Here is a 21,283-nt window from a genome sequence, read left to right on the forward strand (position 1 = left end):
GTGTGGTAAGCGGTGGCACCAAGGAGGGGCTTGCCGGTGCTACAGCTCCCCCTAGTGGTGGCATAGAACCCCCACAGCACCCCCACGAAATCTTATAAAAATTCATGAAATAAAATACATTTTTACGACATTCTATCTCATGCGCTTTGTATCTAATTTCTGTCCGAAAATGTCCTAAATAAAAATCAAATATGCTACAAAATGTATTTCTTGATATTAACGCGAGGTCAAAGGTGAAATGTCAGGTGGCACATATTTGCGTTGGCTACGTTATTGTTGTTTGAATTATGTTTGTCTATGGTTGGCTGAAAAATGAAGGGTTTCCTCACTGCAGTATCACCTTCGGATGGCCCCCCTACTTCCCGTCGTCCTCCAAGCTTGGAGAAAGATACCATTATGGACAACAGTACCTCAGAGAGCTCCCCGAGGAGCGCATGATCTCAGCCAAAGTCCGGATGAAAAACAGCGACAGCCTGCACACAAGTTCCCGAAACAGACATTCGGTACTCAGTGAAGGAGTATTAACCATGCTTGGTATGAACAATTTGGATGGATGGAGTATTCAGTTACCAAGGACTACCAAAGCCTTCTGCTTTTCTTGCTGGCACTTCGTCCCCGCGGCAAGTGGATTTTTGCTCCGAGCCTGCTTTTACTGCGTCTGGTTTCTTTCAAAGCCCATAATGTCAGTGCAGCACATGAATATGCAATGCAGGCATGGTGTGAGTTCAAAGAGAGGAAGGAGGATGGTTCCAAAATAGCCAAAATGTTGAGTGAGGGGCATTTAAAACTGGTACGAGAAAACTGTGATTTTATGGCAGCGGTGGAGAGCTTGCGATACACAGCATGCCAGGGAATTGCTCAGCGAGGCCACAGAGAAGAGAATCAGGCTGATAACAAAGGTCGTTTTCTTGAGCTCCTCAATGTTAATGCTATGTTTGACTAAAATGTTGCAAAACAGATATCACAAAACCCGTCAAACGCAAAATATACCCACCATGAAATACAAAACTAAATATTTAATATAATTTTAAAAAATGTATTTCTAGGAGCACCCCCAGTCAATGCTGGAGCACACTCATAGCCTCTGCATTTCTCTGGTGCCACCCATGGTTAAGCAGCTAGCGAGGTTGATGAATTTTAGTCTTTAACTTGTAAAGGAACTAATTGGAACATACATCATACCATAACTCTTTAAACTAACACCAACCTATTCAGAGTGTATTAGCGTTACATCATTGGCAACACAGCAGACTTAAAAAAAATATGCCACATGTGTCCAGAGCAGACTGCTGCAGTACTTGGGAAACTTAACTTTACAAGTATACGGTTCATTCACAAGTGTCAGAATGCTCCTGTAATGCTGGTAATGATGTCATGCTTTGTGTTCATAAAGAAACTCATACACCTTGTCTTTCTTCTACTTTCAGAGTCACTCACAGACATGGACCTCTCAGCTATTAAGGACAACCGGGTCCCTGAGTGCTGGAAATCCTTGGAAACGCTTTAATTATATTGATACATTAAATAAACCATAGACTAAAATTAATCAACAAAGCAGCTACCTCGCTAGCCCGCTAGCTGCTTAACACACAAGTCAATGAAGCCGAGTTAGCTACGGCTAGCACAGCCGCATCTCAATTAGAGATCGCAGCGGCCTGGTTTTACTTAGGTGACAATTCAAGAAGTTGGCTTGCATGATATGTCGGTTGGCGTTCGTATGGTCTTAAAACCGCTACACATTAGACGACGGTAAACTTATACTTTTGACATGAAAGTCATGCTCCCTGCTCCTTTCGTCAGGTAGTTCCACCTGTTTCCCTCCGGAGGTGGAGACACAACAAGATTTTTGAATCTTAATCCGCCCAGATCGACGTCACGGTGATCTGCCCTGCCAATGTTTTGAAATACTCAGATAAAGTCAGAAGGATCACCTTGATCCATGACAGAGAAAATGAGGATTTCGTTATCTGGATTAACCTGATCAGGATTACCCTGATCCGGATTACAAGTTTTGAAATACCTGCCCCTGGTCCTTGACTTTGTCTCCCAGTCCATGACTTTGTCTCCCAGTACTTGACTTTGTCTCCCAGTACTTGACTTTGTCTCCTAGTACTTGACTTTGTCTCCCGGTTCTTGGCCTTGTCTTCTAGTTCTTGACTTTGTCTCCCAGTACTCGGTTTTGTCTTCTAGTTCTTGGCATTTTTTTTCCTAGTCTCTGGCTTAGTCTTCTAGTTCTTTACTCTGTCTCCCAATTCTTGACTTTGTCTGTATTTGAAATGTGGACTTGTCAGACCACAATGACTTCCACTTTCCACTTTATCACCAGAGTTTGATCCTTCCAACGGCCCTTGAACGACCCATTGGTTACGAAGGTTTTTGTTGGAAAAAGTAACCAAAGAGAAGTCTAAAATGTATTATTATTTATTATTACTTTATTCTTAAACATACAATTCATGTATGTGTGTGTATATGTATGTGTATATATATATGTATATATATATATATATATATGTGTGTGTGTGTGTGTATGTATGTATGTATGTGTGTGTGTATATATGTATGTATGTATATGTATATAAAATTATTATTATATATTATTATCTTTTTTATTTATTTATTTACTTCATTACGTCATTTTATTTATTCTTATTTAATTTCTCTCTCTTTCCTCTTCCCTCTCTTCTCGCATTACTGCTTCTTGCTTTGTTTGCCTATTTATTTTCATTGTGTTATACATATAAGTGAGCCATGTTATATATATTTCTATATATGTCTTAGCATCTGCCGCTCATCCACATACACACACACACACACACACACACACACACACCTGTGATGCCTCTGTGCAAATCGTTGTACATTTATGTTTCTCTTTGTTGTTGTTTACGCTGTATCTCTGCTGTCTCCACATGGTGTAATGTATTTGTCCCCCTGTCACCTTGTTTGTTACGTCATTTCACCAATTTAAAAAAAAAAAAATCACTTTATTCTTCATGTCTCATTTAAAAAGACTCCAAAAATAAAGCGTTTGCAATAAGCAGATCCTGTTGCACACATTAAATTCTGGGCTTCTCAGTGACACCGAAGTCGTGATTGATTCTGCTGTGACCAACGGTCACGTGCCAAATATTTACTGAAAATTGGTTTACACAGAGCAGAGAGGAGAGGACATGAGAGGCTGGAAACATGGAAATAGTTCAAAATGTGGAGAAAACTTTTTTTCCCAACATTTGTGACACTTGTTTGCACTTGCAAAAGTGTTTTTATTTCAATTTTGAAAAAATAATGAAGCAATTTTAATATATTTTTTTAAAATTTGTATCATTAAGATAAACTGTTATTCTGCACAAAAGATATTTCTGAGTTGTTCACACTTCAAGCCATGATTTAATTGATTGAAATGCGACAGGAGCAAATAACATCTTGAAAGTTTAAACCGTTAACATAAAAACAAGGCCGATATATTAATTATTAAATCCGTCAAGGTTAGGCTTTCAGTTCAGTCTTTTTGTTTGTCATCAGGAATACACAAAAAATCATCGGCCCGACTTTCATTAAACCTGGTGGAAAGGTGCAGCATGAGCGGAGGAAGAGTGGAAGCACAATTTCATTTTCACTTTCATTAATTTTGTGAGATTAAGCATGGCCTTGGTGAAGGTCTGCGCTCTCTGATTACCCTTCTAGTTTTAAATAATATCAAGTAAAACTACCAAACTTTGTCTGGTTGCAGCATCTAAAATTTTATAATGTTTTATATCATTATAAGGAACTCATGACATGATGTTTTTTGGATATTTTATAACACTTGGTTTACTTTTACTTTCTTGTGAACTCTGTGTGTGTGTGTGTGTGTGTGTGTGTGTGTGTGTGTGTGTGTCTGTGTGCTGCAGTGCAGGAGCTGAGGATTCCTGCAGTAAAACATGAGCGTCTGCAGCCCTCCACACATTTGTTTATGCAGCTCTCTCATATCATGCGGACACACACTCCTGAGGTGGCGGACGGCGGTGGGGGCAGAGGCACCAATCATCCGCTCCGCACCATGTTTTTTTAAGGGATTAGGCTTAATAAGATGGCAGGCTGAATTTATGAAGCTAATATTTCACGGTGGGGTGATTCATGGAGGATCTGGTGCAGCGGAGCAGCTTAATGGATGTTCAGAAAGACTTGCTTGACTTGTGCCCTGATATGATTAGCCCCGCGGGAGCACGGCAGCTTAATACACCACTGTGAGAGTGTTTGTGAGTGTTTGTGTACAAAGACGGGCCTGAGAAAAATGTACGAGTAAACAGGACACGCGCACAGATCCCTCCTGTGCTGGACTCTATGTATGGAACATGTATTTCTATTCCATGTGGCCCGAGTGACAGAAAACAGGCGCCGGCCGCCATCTGCTCACCTCGCGTTACCTCATCAGTCCAGCAGTGACCAACGCTAACAGAAGAAGAAGAGGAAGACACAGCCGCCGGGATGTCACCTGCTGGATGGTGGACAAACGTTTTAAAGCAACGAGTTTTGATGTCATCATCGTAGTTCTTTGGTGTCTGAAGTGACCACGGCAAGATGGCTAGCTAGCTTTGTTTGCAAGGTGTGTCTGTAAATTATGTTAACTGGGATGTTTACATTGGTTAGAGAAAAAAAGGCACAATGGAACAAAATGCAACCAAAAGGGCATCGGAGAGCGGAGACTTCCATTAGCCCCTTTCATAGTGCCGTTTCATGCTGGGACATTTACAGCTCTGTAATGTCTGGCCTGCGGCAGCAGGATGCTGGGATCAAGTGTTCCCAGTTGGACTGTTGGAAGCGCGGCCACTATGAAACGACCATCCCGGAAAGGCGGAATATTTGAAGTTCCAGGTGACGTCTCCAACACACGCCTCCCACTTGGTCCGACAGTCATCGAATCATGTTCAGCAGCAACAACTGCGGCCGCCGTCGCTAAATGTGCACAGCGTTGGCAGCTTATTGTAAACAAACCAGCTTGCTAACTGTGCACAAAGTGTCTGCCGCTGATCATTAACAAATGGGCAACTCTAACTGTCCACAGACTGTCCGGTGCATGTTGTTAACAAACGGAGATCTGCTGCAGAGCTAACTGTGTAGCCTACTAGCACTCTGCTATTGTGCAGCACTGCTGCTGCTCTGTTGCACATCACGATCGTCTCCTCCCACCTCGTTCGACGATGGACTGCACTTAGAAAGAGCACAAATATCACGCCTTCACGGGATCACTATGGACGACCTGAAGCGAAAAGTCAGCACAGATATTTTCTGGCAATATAGCGGGACATTTGCGGGACCACACTATGAAAGGGAGCGTTGGTATTTGCACTGCTAGCAAAGGAAATGCTGGGAGGGCCTGAACCGGAGCCGGGCAAGCGGGCAGTGGTACCGGAAGAAATTATTAAGAGAAAGGCCCAATCAGACAGACCAAGTTTTGCAGTCTGACAACACAGATCTGTACCTTTCATTCAGGCCCCACTCAAATAGTATGTTGGTCATGGGTAAATAGAGATCTGTCTGAGTACATGAGACCCTCAAAAGGAGGGAAAATCACAGGGATCATGCCTTGTCACATTGTAAGAAAAAAGGTCTAAACCAGACTGTAACATAAAAAAAGTCTAAACTTTCCGCACGGACATGACAAAAGTGACGCGCGTGCATACAGAAATTGGGAATTATTTGACACACAGCTAAAGTAAGCTTGACGGTTAGCCTGCCCCGGAGCAGGCTAGTTCAGGGGTGTAAGTTACCATGGTTACTGAGCGGGGAGTCACATAAGCCATTTTGATGGAACGCATCTCTCACTTAAATAAGCGAGGCATATCATATTAAGCCAGGCTTTTCCTTATTCCACGCTGATGGAACACCCCTCAGGTCTTCCAGTTATTGGATTAGTAAGTAAAATGAGCTGCTTGTTGTGTCATACGTTGTTGCACTTGATGTTTGGCTATAAGCAAAGTTGTCGACTACCTTTTGGTCATAACAAAGAGTCTGGTACTATGGTTTATTAGCTTTTTCACCTTTTAGTTTATCACCTTTTAGCTTCAGATACAGATTTTATTGATATGAAGCATAAGAAGATACTCAAAATGATGACATCACAATAATAATAAACACCTAAGTAAATCTTTATTCCAGCTGAAACTATCAAAATGCGTTTTTAGAAAGATTTTGATCATGTTTCTACGGGTAATACTGTATCTGATGGAAAATATGTGTCAGATTGGCACAATTTCAATACTTTAATCGATATTATGCTTAGATAATTTACATAACCTTTTATCTGAGTTTATACGGATATCATTAACATTAAGCATTTGAAAATGTGCTGCAACTTTAAGTTCAAGTTTCTGCTGTTTTATTCATCAACTAATGGAGTTTTACCTCTTCAGGCCTCTCAGCCTACCACAATTAAACTGCTAAAAGCTCATAAACATAATGAGACGGTGATGAGGGTTCATGCTGGATGCTGCGTCAGTTTTAATGGGCAAAAAAATTTAGAAAATCTTTGCTGTAGTGGAAACAAGAGATAAAATATCAGTCATAACTCCTATGTGTCACATCAGACAGTGTTTTGTCTGTCTGAACTGTCAGGAAATGTACCTGTTGACTCAGGAAGATGGGCGACCGGGGTCACAAAATCTATTAGAAAGATAAAGAAGGATGACCGCCTCCACTGCTCAGAGATGATTGCTTCTGCCAGCTCACACAGGAACACACACAAACGCACAAGGCCACACACTCAGCCTCAGCTATAGGCAGAAGTCATCTTTTCTGTGATTAATTATGTGTTTCTCAGTATCTATCTGCATCAGCAGGTCGATTTACTGCCTGGTTCTCCTCCAGTAATAAAACACTGACAGCTGCCGCCACACACACACACACACACACAGTCTCTCATTCGATTGTCACGGCTCTTCTCAAACTTTCCACTTGCCATTTAAAAAGGTTTCAAGCTCCGCTCAGAGAAAGAAGAAAAAGCAATATGTGCCAGAATTATTTATTTACTGGACCTGAGAGCCAGAATCACAACACAGCAGGAGAGATTCCTCCAGAGGAGACGAGGAAGAGAGGAGCTCGCCCCCTGCTGGAGCTGCGAGAGGACACACACACACACACACACACACACACACACACTTAAGTGTTTTTGTTTGTTTGTCTTTATGAAGCTTGCAGGAGCAGGTGGTGCAGCAGATGCCTGCAGATATGAAGAACTGAATATATGAACCTGCTGAAAATGAGATTTCAGTATAAATCCTGTACTTTTACTCACAAATATTGAGTTTTTAAGACAGAAAAAAGTTGTTTCTTCTGTGATGGAATAGAGACCAACAGCTACTGAAATTAGTAATAGATGATCTGGAGCAGGGATGGGCAACTGGAGGCCCGGGGGCCACATACGGCCCACTCCCTCACTTGAAGTGGCCCTCAGTAAAACTACATGCATTTGAGCATGAAATCTTAAAAGTGCAGTGTAAAAATGCACAAAATTACTTCTTGCAGTTAATGTTGGTCTGCTGTTCTTGCACTGAAAAAAAAAATCACAGTAAGTGGTTATTTTTTATTTGGTTCAAACCTTTTGAATTCCTATTTATACTGTTATACATGCACATAGCATGAAATATGTGAAGTTACTACACTGTAAACATATTTAAAATTGCAGTTTCATCATATCTGGTTAAGTGCACGCTCCTATATGTGGCCCTGTGGTAGTGTCCATGAAAAACTGTGGCCCCCTCCAGCATTTAAGTGGCCCATCCCTGGTCTGGAGTATTATGCGGAATACAAAAAAAGATACTTTTACTAGGGATGTTATGCTATTTTTTTTCTTTCCTCAGGGCTGCAAACAAGAATAAATGTCATATTGATTTCTTTAGCGAGCAACTTTTCTTTATCTGCTTCAGTTTTCGTTTTGTTCCCTTTAAACCATCTTCATCTTATTATAAGCCAATTTTTGGATCGATAACATTTGTTACAGACATTTGATGCTTTTTATTTATTTATTTATTATTATTTTTTTACAGAATTGAGAAAAATGTTGAGAAAACCTTTAAAAATCCCAAATGAAGACATTAAGATTTCTTTCAGAAGCTTTTTGACATTTTGTAGAATTGTATGAAGAGTGTTGTGTTTCCTGCTGAGGAATCACCTTATTGTCAACATAGTGTGGAAAGCCATCCGTCCTCTGAATGCTCTAGGTCTCTAGTTTGTGGTTGTAAAGATTTATGAGGTCACAGCAGCTCATTTTATACACTGAGCTCAAGTTCACTGCCTAACATCATCACACAATTAAAATTGGGCTCATTGAATCCACAAGAGTCTCAGCTTTCCTGTCATACCCGATTTATGCAACTCACAGACTGTTTAGGGAACCTTGTATGCAGAAATATTCAAATTAATTGTACTGCAGGAGGAAAACGGCATGGTTTTTCCCTAAAACTGCATGTTCAAGCATAACATGGGCATCGTGGTACCTAAAGTACCCATTTGCAATCAAATATCTCAAGGTCAGAGTTCATAGGACCACTGTATTAGTTTTTCCCTCGCTAAAATTTAGCTTTGGAGCATTTTTTTTACCCCTTTCCCAAGAAGATATCATGACATGTTTGGATCCAACAGATTCCTAAAGTCATTCATGTTACGAACTCTTCTGACTCTCAGCCCGACCTTCATTGTGGCGTTAATGAATAAAATAGGACTCATTGAATCCACAAGAGTCTCAGCTTTCCAGTCGTACCCGATTTATGCAAATCACAGACTGTTTAGAGAGCCCAGTATGCAGAAATATTCAAATACAGTAGGACAAAATAACACATTTTACTGATGGAGAAAAACTGCATGTTATCAGCATAAAGCAGGCATGTCTGTAAAGAGGAGAATTGTGGGTACTCATAGAACATTAACCCTTTGAGCACAACATTATGGACAACCCTTCTAATGCACAACATGGGTCAAAAATGACCCACATTCATTTCCCATATTATTTCAAACTGCTGTATGTTTATTTGCTCTATCTTTTAAAATCAATTGGTTTTATGATTGAATAATCCAAGTACTCTTTGAATATCTTTTTTTTATTACATTCGATCATTATATCCATTTTTACTTTCATACTTTATGAAAAAAATATTGTTTGTACCATTACATCAATGTTACACACATGGGTAAAAAATGACTCATTCATCCAAATTTGATTTAAAATTAAATGACCCAATACTATAATAATAGTAATTTGTTTCAAATAGTTACTTTAGAAGTAAGAGAGGCCAAACACTCATATATTTAATATATTTAACATGTTTATGTATAATTTTGTCACGCATACAGTGTATCTGGAAGGTATTCACAGCGCTTCACTTTTTTCACATTTTGTTATGTTTCAGCCGTATTACAAAATTGATTAAATTCCTTTTTTCCGTAAAAATTATACACACAGTACCCCATAATGAAATGTTTGACCCATGTTGTGCATTAGAAGCGTAGTGATACAAAAAGAGTTTTTATTCAAAAAGTAAGAAATGAAAAAAAAAATGAGGATGTATGATGATCAAAAACAAGTTGATTAAGGGAAAACCTGGAATTCTGAATGATGAAATTAATTTATTGCAAAGATATACAACATAAAAACTCAGTCGGGTCACTTTAGACCCATGTTGTGCATCAAAGGGTTAAGATATCTGGAAGTCAGAGGTCAGAAGAAGCCCTTTGAAAATGGGCAGTTTTTCTCTTCACCAAAATTGAGCCACCTTTAGAGTGATATTTCAGCTTCTGACATGCTCGTTTTTTTCCCTCGCTAAAACTTCAGAGTGGTATTTCGTCTGCTATCTGACAAGGTCTCATCAGCCCTAAATCATGACACATCTGTCTTATGTGCAGCGGCTGCTGGTGTTTGGTTCTGTCGCAATGCCTCATATCGATTTATCGTCTTAATTATGCAGTCACTCGTTTAGAACATCAAAGTGCCTCGGGGAGACAAAGCGTTTCTCTGGAGACTGGTGGGGGGTGGCCCCCCCACCAGGCCACCTGGTGGGGGGGTGCAGTACGGGTTATAAACCCCGCCACCTTACTCCGGGATTCCACTGGATACGATACGACTCCGAAACGGGTCCGTTTGCAACGGCTGCGTATCTCCGCAGTCTGTTAACCCATTGAAGCTTGGAAAGCGGATACGTCGTTTTGTAGTATTTGTATTAGCTCTCAAATACCTTTTTGAATTTCATTTCTATCTGCTACAGAGGCTGAAAAATCTATTATTTAATAGAAGAGTTGACACTTTTTTTTCAAGAATTTTTCCAGAATTTCCAGAAAATTAGAGGCTTATTTTAAAATCGGCCAGCTATTTTTCAGGCCTCAGTGGGTTAACACACACTGGATCCGTCTGTGATCCGCATTGTAGCAGAGTCCCGAGGACGCACGAGATCTCGTGAATTCACGCATAATCAAGTGATATAACCGGATTTTCTACACGTATAACTAGAGAATGTCTCATTTAATGTACAAGAACAGATCATTTGCTTTCAAACAACATTTATTGGACCATATTAGTAGCTTACCATCCACTCCCATTACTCCTGCAATGGTTTTCCAAGCCACTTCCTTTTTATGGTTGTCTTTATATAAAGGGTGTGACGGGTCATAGATAATTGTATAATTTTGGACCTCCAGAATCAACATCTACTCATCCATGGTGTCAGTGGGGTGAAAAGACGAGTGAAAACCTCTAACCTGATGACTTCAGGTCTGTCCCCGCCCATCATCACGTCTTCAAGTTGTGAAATACGATCCGGCGTGAACCCGAGGTATTTTATTTTGAAAATACACCGGATGTTTAATTTGTGTCTGTGCACGACTTCCTGCCCCGAACGTTCTGCTCTGTGCTGAGTTAATGCGCCGTGCTCCGTCGTCCAACAAAAATAGAAGCTCTGTGCAAGTCTCGGAGGGCTGTCGGATGGCCGTGTGACGACGGACTCACTACGCAGCGGATCTGGAGTCGGTGGAATCTACCACAGTGATTATAATGGATGTGTATTGGCTCCGCCGACGGATCTGCAGCCGTCACGCATTCAGTGGAATTTAGGGGTTAGTGGATGGGACATGAGCCAAACTAAAAACTCAAAGTAGAGGGCAAATAAATATTTTCCAAAGGTGGTTTCTGTCATTTAAGTTCTTATCGCACTGATTTTTCGCATGAAGCTTCCCTGTGTGGTGATACTGACAGTAAACAGCAGTATCGTCTGCATTCAAGTGTTTGTTTGTTCAAAGTAAAATTTTAACCCTCTGAACCCAAACAAACAGTTTCTGGGTGGGTTTTTTTTCGCTCCTGCCATGTCAGGAAAAATTTGGTACACAAATTATAGAGTTGACAGCAGCTGTTGAGTTTTTCTCTTCACCAAAATTGAGCCACCTTTAGAGTGATATTTCAGCTTCTGACATGCTCGTTTTTTCCCCTCGCTAAAACTTCAGAGTGGTATTTCGTCTGCTATCTGACAAGGTCTCATCAGCCCTAAATCATGACACATCTGTCTTATGTGCAGCGGCTGCTGGTGTTTGGTTCTGTTGCAATGCCTCATATCGATTTATCGTCTTAATTATGCAGTCACTCGTTTAGAACATCAAAGTGCCTCGGGGAGACAAAGCGTTTCTCTGGAGACTGAAACAAAACGAGGAACGTCTGACTCATCACCTGGTCAGTGAAACATCTGATCTGGAGTCAGATCTGGACAGGAAGGATCTGTATTCATCGTGTGTGTGTAGGAAGAGCTGAAGTAGAGTCTCAGGACGTTTGTAATAAAGTGACACCGTCCTTAATAATGCATCAGGCTTCATTCAGGCTGTCCACCACCTGCTGAGTCCTCTCCGCCCAGCACACAAACTTTCCACAAAAACACAAGACAACTATTTCTCAGTTTTTTACGATGTAGGCGAGGTAAATACAGCCAGGAGCTGCTGGGAGGATTTTCCATCTTCGTCCTGAGTGACGGGACGAGGACGCCGGGATGTTTCTGTCTCCGTGCTGTCACTTGGCTGCCTGTGTTGCCTGGAGATCTATTATTTACTGAGACAACGGAGCAGAATGTCAGCGGGACACCAGCTGCACCTCTGCTAGACAATCTGCTCAAAAATATACCTACAACACATAAGAATGTTCAATCTTTCCTCAAATTCATTACAAAGAGAATGTTCAGCTCTGAAACAATGAGCTGATCAACAAAAAAAAACAATTTAAATAAGAGACGGAGAAATAATTAAAATATTTCCCTCCATGGTGAAATTTTGTCTTTGGTTTTACTTGCAGTTACAAAAACTCATATTTTCTGTCTTTTTTAATCGCAGAACATCAGGGCTGTTACAGTCGGTTCTGTATCTATTCAGGGCAGAAATCCTTTATGGAAATAATGCAGCGTTCTTTAAAATGTCAATCAAAAAGACTGTTAGTCTGATGTTTACTGAATGATAACCCCAGGTATGCAGGTTGTAAACATGTGGGTAGAAGTGTGGGTCTAAGGTGTGTGTGTCTGAATGTACTAAACCTTCTATATTAAATGGACTATATAACAACACGTTTCCAGGACAGTGAATATGGAGGCTCATGAAGGACCAGGAGGACTGTCTTTTACACACAAACTCTGACTCTCGCAGTCTCTTCTGATCACCTGTATGCATAAATGGGTGGGGGAAAAAAGGAAAAAATGGAAAAGGTCTATGGAAAACATCGATTTTGTATTTTTGTGCTGATGTCTGTTTGTAAATGCCTTTTCCAAACAAAATAAAATTAAAAAAATAAAATGTCAATGAAAGGTGCATTTATAAACTTAATTTTAGAGATGTGAAGTATTTCATCACTTCTGGAGATGTTTTCTCCTTACACCTTAATGAAATGAGAAAATATTTTGTGTAACAACAACCTTGAGGGAGGAAACAGTGACGCCTGTGTGTACAGCATGAAATAAACAACATTCCTGGTTCTTTCTTCGCAAAGTGAGGCCATGCTCCACCGCCACTCCTGTTAATTGCAAGTTTCTAACAGCGTTGAGTAGACGTGAGTGTGACATCACTGTTTTCCAATAGGCTTGCAGCTGTAGTCTGTGTTACATGGGCTACGTTCAGCCTGCAGGCCTTGATGCTCCATTCAGAAGAACAATAACAAAGACGTCACACGTTGCACGCTGTGTAAAGAAGTCAACTGAAGTCGGCGGTTACGGTGGTAGCCGTGAAGTTATGAGCAGATGATAAAGAGAAAAAGGACGAGGAGAAAAAGAACAACATTTTTAACAATGTGTTATAAGAGTGCAGTCTGTGTGTGTAAAGCCAGGAACACACTGGCCCGACTGTCGGGTGTTGGGGACAGTCGGATGACGGCGGGTACGTGTCTGTTTGGTGTGTTCATCTGCGTCGGGGAAGTGGGAAGAACAGAAGCTGTTGGTTCTCTTCGGGCCCGGTTCGACATGCTCAAACGGGGATCGTCGGCCGTCGGGAGATTAGACTCGTCGGGTCCTCTGATTGGCTGTGCGCTAGCTATGGGCGGATCTGATTGGCGGTGCTATAGCGAATCAGCGCGGTGTGTGGGAGGGGCGGAAGTGACGAGAGTAAACATAAAAACATGGCACGGGAGAGACAACTACATTTTGCTTTGTTTTTTTCATCGTTTTTAAAAATACACTGGAAGCCATGGCTACGTGGACTGAAACGTCCAAAACGTCTTCTCAAAACTAATAACAAGCTTAATGCTGTGTGCGCTTTGTTTTTAATCTCCATGGTTACTACTGTGGTTTCTCCATTACGTCATTTCCTGTTTTCATGTTTTGGATTACAGTCACGAGACTAGCGCCACCTGTTGTTAGGGAGACTTATTGCATCTCGCACAAGCGCAGAACGTACAGGCTGCTGTGTAGTCGGCAGTCGTCGTGGTTTCTCTGCTTTTTTCACCCGACTGTGTCCAACGAGAGGCGACAGAATCGTCGGATAAGAGCTTGTCGGTGTCGGGTCCCGTCGGGTCCCGTCGGGTCCCGTCGGGGGGTTTGTGGGGGCCTTAAGTGTGTAGAGTGAGTGGACAAGCGAGAGAAAGCGACGGAGCGGGTGATTCAGTGGAAGCAGCAGGAGTGAAATGGGTCGGTAGGAAGGCTTTACGTTATCACTTTAGCAGTACATGTGCAGTGTAAGTAGGGTTGCTAAGGGGGTGGACAATTTTGGGAAAATTTCCAGAAACTTTCCATGTGAAGTTAAGCTGAGGAATTTTGGAAATATTCAAAATTATAAAAAAGACAACATTTCAACAGATGCTGCACAACTGTCCGAAAAAACATGCCGGCATTAGAATGAATTAATACGACTCTAATCAATGGGATTATTGTTACCAGTTATCCGTTTTCATCAGTTTTTTATTAATGTAAACACATTTTATGCATCCGTTTTCAGCTGTTTACACACAACAATGAGGTGAGATGATGACACACAGACGACCCAAACAAAAAGAAAGTGGAACTTGAATGTTTCCAGTAATCACTGTGATCTGCTGGATCTGCCGGAACCAGAGAGCCAACAACTGCAGATCACAGAGCGAGTGTGTGTGGTGATGATGTGTGCTGAGTCTCAGAGGTGAAGGGAAACGAGTTAAAGAGAAAAATAAATGAATCATCCTGTGGCGGCTGCAGCAGCAGAACTGAGCCATCAGTCAACTTTTTATCAGCTTGCAGCAGGAAGAAGAACTGCAGCGTTCTGAAACAGCCGCGACCCGTTCAGACGGAGAAACCTTTACAACAATAAAACTCCATCAGGTTCAGAGATACTGAAACGGCTACAGAGGGAAACTAAACTATAAGCGGAGAGAAAATGGAGAGAAAATGTTCTATTCTGAGTAACTAATGAAATAAAAATATGAAGTTAAAAGATTATTCTCCCACAGTGGCCTTTTTAGGACAATTCACAGTCAGACTGTAGGTCTTATGGTGTCACACACGACTCAACTTTAATCAGCTGAAAGCCATTTTCACACCGGAGGGGTTTTTTCTTGCAATTAATTTGCACACCGGTATATTTTTGTGATGAGTATTTTCATACAGATATTAAGTGGCAAAAAAAGCAAAGGTATTTATTTTGGAAAGAAGCTGATTTGTTGGACCCCTGCCTGCACAAATCTATTCCAACCTGTTTTTGAACTTTCACAGCTGCCGTAAATGCAATAGGACTAGTTTTGATTTGAAACTTTTGTGTTGTTTATTTGTCACACTCCCAGTGTTCAGTTTGTCAGATGTTCAAATATTTCTTTTTATTTTCAACAACTAAAATTAAAGCTTATGATTCAGTTAAAACTGTAAAACTGAAGTTTTATAAGAATTGTTTTTTTTAGTGTGTTTTTGTACGTTTTCGTTAATGTCTCTCTTTCTGTGTTTCTTTTTTTCTGTCTTTGTTTTCTTTTTAATTTGACGTCTCCTTGTTCTTCTGATTGCTTCTCTTGTTCGTCCGTCTTTTGAAAAGTAAATTCACAATTAAATTTCACGGCTTTGACAGCAAACGCTTAACAGAAGTGATTGAAGAAAAGCTGGAGCCATTTAATTTTATAATCCGCAGAAATACAAAACACAAAGTGAACCTGAAGCTGTTAATTAAAATTTGTTTGCTTTAATTTTCATGAAATAAAAACAAGTGAATCTTCAACATCCTGAAAGACTCTAAAATGATAAAAGCTGCTGACAGATACTGAGTGAAGAGCTGCCACTGATGACGTGAGATAAACTCGACCTTCAAACACTCACAGAAATAAAATCACACTGTCATTTCCTGCTGATACCCACTCAGTGCTTTAAAAAGGAACCAAACTGTCACACATCAGATGGATCAGTGCGGCCCACATCACAGCTCCATCACAGCTCCATCACAGCTCCATCACTGATTCACCATTGATTCATAATAACTACCACCACAGAAATCTGATGTTTGAACTCTCACTAACTGTAAAGTCTCATTTGGACTGTAGGTGGTGCGGTTTCCGAACAGCCATAAAACAGCCTTTAAAAATCTTGGACAATTCTCTGTTGTGCTGATCCTGCAGACAAAAAATGCAGCAGCCATGTAAAAATTAAAACACACTTTTAGCTACAACGGCTACAACAAAGTGTGAGTCATCCTGGGAAGCATCAGCATGCATTGTGCTTCTTGGTTATTCCGACAGTTGATAATATATTTGCTGTAAGTCTTTGAAACAACCTCTAAACGGTACCTGAGGAATCAAAAATTCCCATCAAAGGTTTGAAGACAAAAAAAAAGTCACAAAACTGTAGAAAAACTGTTTTGAGATGAGGTTCAGACCACAGACTGTATATAAAGATGTATGACATGAGAACTCCCCGTTAGTGAGGCCAAATCATCTGGAGCGCCACCTGGTGGGGGGGGGGGCAGTACGGGTTATAAACCCCGCCCCCTTACTTCGGGATTCCACTGGATGCGATACAACTCCGAAACGGGTCATTTTGCAACGGCTGCGTATCTCCGAAGTCTGTTAACACACACTGGATCCGTCTGTGATCCGCATTGTAGCGGAGTCCCAAGGACGCACGAGATCTCGTGAATTCACGCATAATCAAGTGATATAACCGGATTTTCTACACGTATAACTAGAGAATGTCTCATTTAATGTACAAGAACAGATCATTTGCTCTCAAACAACATTTGTTGGACCATATTAGTAACTTATCATCCACTCCCATTACTCCTGCAATGGTTTTCAAAGCCATTTCCTTTTTATGGTTGTCTTTATATAAAGGGTGTGACGGGTCATAGATAATTGTATGATTTTTCCTCATCCATGGTGTCAGTGGGGTGAAAAGACAAGTGAAAACCTCTAACCTGTTGACTTCAGGTCTGTCCCCGCCCATCATCACGTCTTCAAGTTGTGAAATACAATCCGCCGTGAACCCAAGGTATTTTATTTTGAAAATATACCGGATGTTTTATTTTGTGTCTGATCTGTGCTGAGTTGATGCGCCGTGCTCCGTCGTCCAACAAAAATAGAAGCTCTGCGCAAGTTTTGCGAGGGCTGTCGGATGGCCGTGTGACGACGGACTCACTACGCAGCGGATCTGGAGTCGGTGGAATCTACCACAGTGATTATAATGGATGTGTATTGGCTCCGCCGACGGATCTGCAGCCGTGACGCATTCAGTGGAATTTAGGGGTTAGTGGATGGGACATGAGCCATCTAAAAACTCAAAGTAGAGGGCAAATAAATATTTTCCAAAGGTGGTTTCTGTCATTTAGGTTGTTCTTATCGCACTGATTTTTCACATGAAGCTTCCCTGTGTGGTGATACTGACAGTAAACAGCAGTATCGTCTGCATTCAAGTGTTTGTTTTTTTCAAAGTAAAATTTTAACCCTCTAAACCAAACAAACAGTCTCTGGGTGGGGTTTTTTTCGCTCCTGTCGCTACCGTCATGTCAGGAGAAATTTGGTAAACAAATTACAGAGTTGACAGCAGCTGTTGAGTCAAGTGCAACACCTCGTGGCAAAACATGGTATACGAGTCCAGTCCGTTGATTGGCTTCATATTAAACTCTTTGCCTGAGGCTGCAATTTACCAGTAAAAGTTAAACTATGTCCAACTTTTAAGGAGGTTGCACTTTACCGCTGGTTGTTGGGTTTTTTTTCATCACGCTGATGTTTGATCAAGTGTTAATTAGTTATTTGATTCTCTAAAACTGGTGGTAACTCCATACCGCAGCTCCACTCTTACTGTGTAGACTCTGGCTCTGTGTGGCGTCACCAAAGAAAAGGAGGACCATGCCTCTATCAGAATATTTAGGCTTCGATGTTGTTCAGGAGGAAGTAGAGACACATCCGTCCATCTTTATTTACAGACTGTGGTTCAGACGCTGACAACAGCTGTGGATGCAAAATCTTTATTTTATCCAGACCATCCTCTCGCATCTGCTTACAAATAACACAACTTTAGACCTTGATATTAGGTGCAATGCATACGCCAAAATCCAAACAAACCCAGGACGGTCACCCAGGAGAACAATGTTCATGTCCCATGTGAAAACAAAAGAAAACCAAGTGATTTTTACATAACTATGTCTCTTTAAGTCGTCACGTCATCCTCATAACTACTTCACTTCCGGGTTTTATGTGCATTTGTTTACTTTTGCATTTGCTTACTTTCATAATAAACAGTCTTTTATTATGCCTAACCAGAAACTTTTTTGCCCTAACATTACAGAAATGGTTTTGCAGCATAAATTCAATGAAACTGCAGAGAACCTTACAATGTCCTACAACCTGTAGGGTCCCAATTTTTTAGAAACGCTCCTCTGCGTATCATATGCACACAAAATTGTTATTAGCGTATGCATTGCACGTAATTTGAAAGGGTAAAGTCGTGTTATTTGTACGCAGATTGGTGAGGCCGGGTGGATTTAATTTGTTAGATAACAAAGTTGTTTATGCTTGTAACAAACCCATGGGCTTTTTATTTGAGAGAAAATCCAGATAATTGCGACATTATGTGGAGAAAATGTAAACTTGTATCCCGACAGAGCGAGATAATTTTATCCCGTCAATCAATTAGTCTTCATTTAATTACTGTCCAGAATGTGTTTCTGTCCGACACTGTGAAGAGAAAACTCTTTGAGATAATTAACGTGAAAACGACATATTATCCTTCATCTTGATTAAACTAAGTGGTGTAATCCCAATCTAACAAGATAATTCAACTGCAATCTGCAGATAACAGGATTATATAAGAGATGGTGATCAGCGTGACGTCAGACTCTCTGTCCTTCAGAGTCGAGTACAGGACAAGTTGTGAATTTGGTAAAAGCTTCTAATTGGAGCTGATCCATTATTCATCCGTCTGTAGAGCAGCGTGACGGGCTGCAGCACCGGCTGTGTGTCAGCCTCTGACTCACCGCTAACACAAGTGTGTGACTGGAGAGGTTCAATGGGTCCGGGTCAGAACAACGTTTACACACTCAGAAAACACACACACACACACACACACACACACTCACAAAAGCAATCCAACATCGTTTTGTGACAATGAGTCGAGAGAGTTTGACCTCAGAGATTCAACAGGGAGTGACCACTCAAGCTCACACGATAAAAATATGCCGTTATACAAGCACGAATAATACAGCGGAACAAACTCCATCGGAACAACACTCAACACCCACTCAACTCAGATTTCACCCTGCACCGCTCAGAGAGCTCCAAAATAAGAAAACCTCTCTGAACGCCACCTTCAGCTCGCAACAGACGATTTTAGACAGAAAAAGAGTTTGGGTGTGAAATCAACAGATGCATTCTGGGTCGGGTTTGAGCATGTTTTACACTAAAATCCTCTTTTTAAAAATTAATAAATAAATATTATTGTGATTTTTTTTCTTTAAAAATCAGTCAATTAATAAGTTAATTTAATATTATCGCAAAATCTTCCTTTAGAAACAAAAAACTAAATATGATATATTTGTGTGTCCAAAATAAATACAAATATTATCTTGAAATCTTGCTTTTAAAATAAATACACAAATAATTATTCTAAAATCTTCCTTTATAAACAAATAAATAAATATGATACGTTTGCATTCACAATAAAAACAAATACTATCGTGAAATCTTGCTTTAAAGCCGTCGCCCTCTGTGGCAAAGAGAGTTCATTACGATCATGTTTGGACTACAACAAAGATGGCAGAACATCCTGATTCCTGTCACGCTGTTGTTCCGCTCGGCTGTCTATCAAACACTGACTTTGATTAAGCAAATCAAGTAAATGTGGTCTGAAATATGAGGAAATTTAAAACAAATACAAACCTCTCTCAAAAGGTAAAAAAGTAGAAAGAAAAAAAAAATAGTAGCCATTTATAAAAACAGATTAAAAACCTATCTTTTTTCAACAGCATTTGGTTGAACTGTGTGCATGCGTGTGTGCATGCGTGGTTGTGGGAGTGGGTGCACATGTGTGAGTAAGTAAGTGTGTATGTGGTGAATATGGCACAGCTTGTCTACCTGCACTCTTCAATTAATTTATAATAGATTTTTTTCTAATTGTTTGTTTTTGTTGGTTTTCTGTTGTTTTGTTTTGTTTTTTAACTGTAATTATGTATATCCATTGTGAAGCACATTCAGTCTGCCTTGTGCATGAAATGCGCTCTATAAATAAAGTTGAATTGAATTGAATTGAATAAAACAACTCACATTGATGCTGTGCAGCTTCTTCCTGCCTCTCTCCAGGCGACTCAGCAGTCTCAGGTGCGGCTGCTCTCCGCTTGCCGGCCGCAGCAGCCGCTCGTCAACAGAAACCGTCTTCCTCAGAGCCGCCCGGTCGCTGGCCCACACTGCTCCATCCCCCTCAGACAGGGGGAGGCTCCTTGCACCCCCACCTCCACCTCCACCTCTTCCTGCTGTCGTGGTTCCCCGCGACACCGGGGACAGATCAGGTGACCAGAAGTCTCTCTGCACCGAACCTGGAGGAGAGAAACCAGAGACACCCTGCTGTTACTCTACACCACACACACACACAAACACATACACACACACACACACCTGTACAGGTACAAAAGTACAGAAACAAGAAACTGAAAACCAGTCTAGTATCTGATGTGACCACCATTTCCCTCACACAGTGCAACACATCTCATAGAGTTGATCAGGGTGCTGATTGTAGCCTGTGGGATGTTGGTCCACTTCTCTTCAATGGCTGTGTGAAGTTACTGGATATTGGCAGAAACTGGAACATGTGGTCATTAGGGATGGGTACCTTTCACATTTGAATCGATACGGTACCGATACCCGGTACCTGGGAATCGGTACCGGTACTCAACGGTACCAATTTTCGGTACTTTTGCGTAACATATTTATTTCTCAAAATATAAACTTTAAAAAATATATCAAAACAATATAAAATCCAGGATGAGCAGTGCTTTATTGTTGAGCGAACGTGCATTTTGTAACATGAAGGTTGCAGTGTTATCAAAGAATGCAGAGGAGCGCTCTCAGGTGGCAAAGCACGGAGGAGAAAGAAAAAAAAGGTTGTAAGTGCACGTGTGATTTGTTGTGATGACGTCGTAGCTGTGCGGTGCAGCACCGGTCAGACAGTATTGTGGGCATGGCATGATGGAATAAACAAAGTTGAGTCGGGCTGCTCTGTACACATATCGAGGATGACGCAGGAGTCTGAGGGATTAAATTTCAGCGAGGCAGTTTGGAGTAAAGTGGCAGGTAATATTCCTGAGTTGAAGAGCGGAGTATTAGCGGAGGACCAGAGATGCAGCAGCTAGCTGCTAGCTGCTAATG

At 41.0% G+C, this 21,283-nt stretch overlaps 1 protein-coding gene across 2 annotated transcripts in view; it reads right to left on the reverse strand.

The window, feature by feature from the left end:
• Positions 1–21,283, reverse strand: part of ankfn1 (ankyrin repeat and fibronectin type III domain containing 1) — a 148,441-nt gene that overhangs the window by 103,663 nt on the left and 23,495 nt on the right. For both annotated transcript variants that reach the window (XM_059324571.1, XM_059324570.1), the window contains exon 5: positions 20,186–20,454. In XM_059324571.1, coding sequence (XP_059180554.1) covers positions 20,186–20,454 — 269 coding nt within the window. The remainder of the gene's footprint in view (positions 1–20,185; positions 20,455–21,283) is intronic.

This window comes from Centropristis striata, chromosome 21 (genome assembly GCF_030273125.1).
Source record: "Centropristis striata isolate RG_2023a ecotype Rhode Island chromosome 21, C.striata_1.0, whole genome shotgun sequence".
NCBI classification, from domain to species: domain Eukaryota; kingdom Metazoa; phylum Chordata; class Actinopteri; order Perciformes; family Serranidae; genus Centropristis; species Centropristis striata.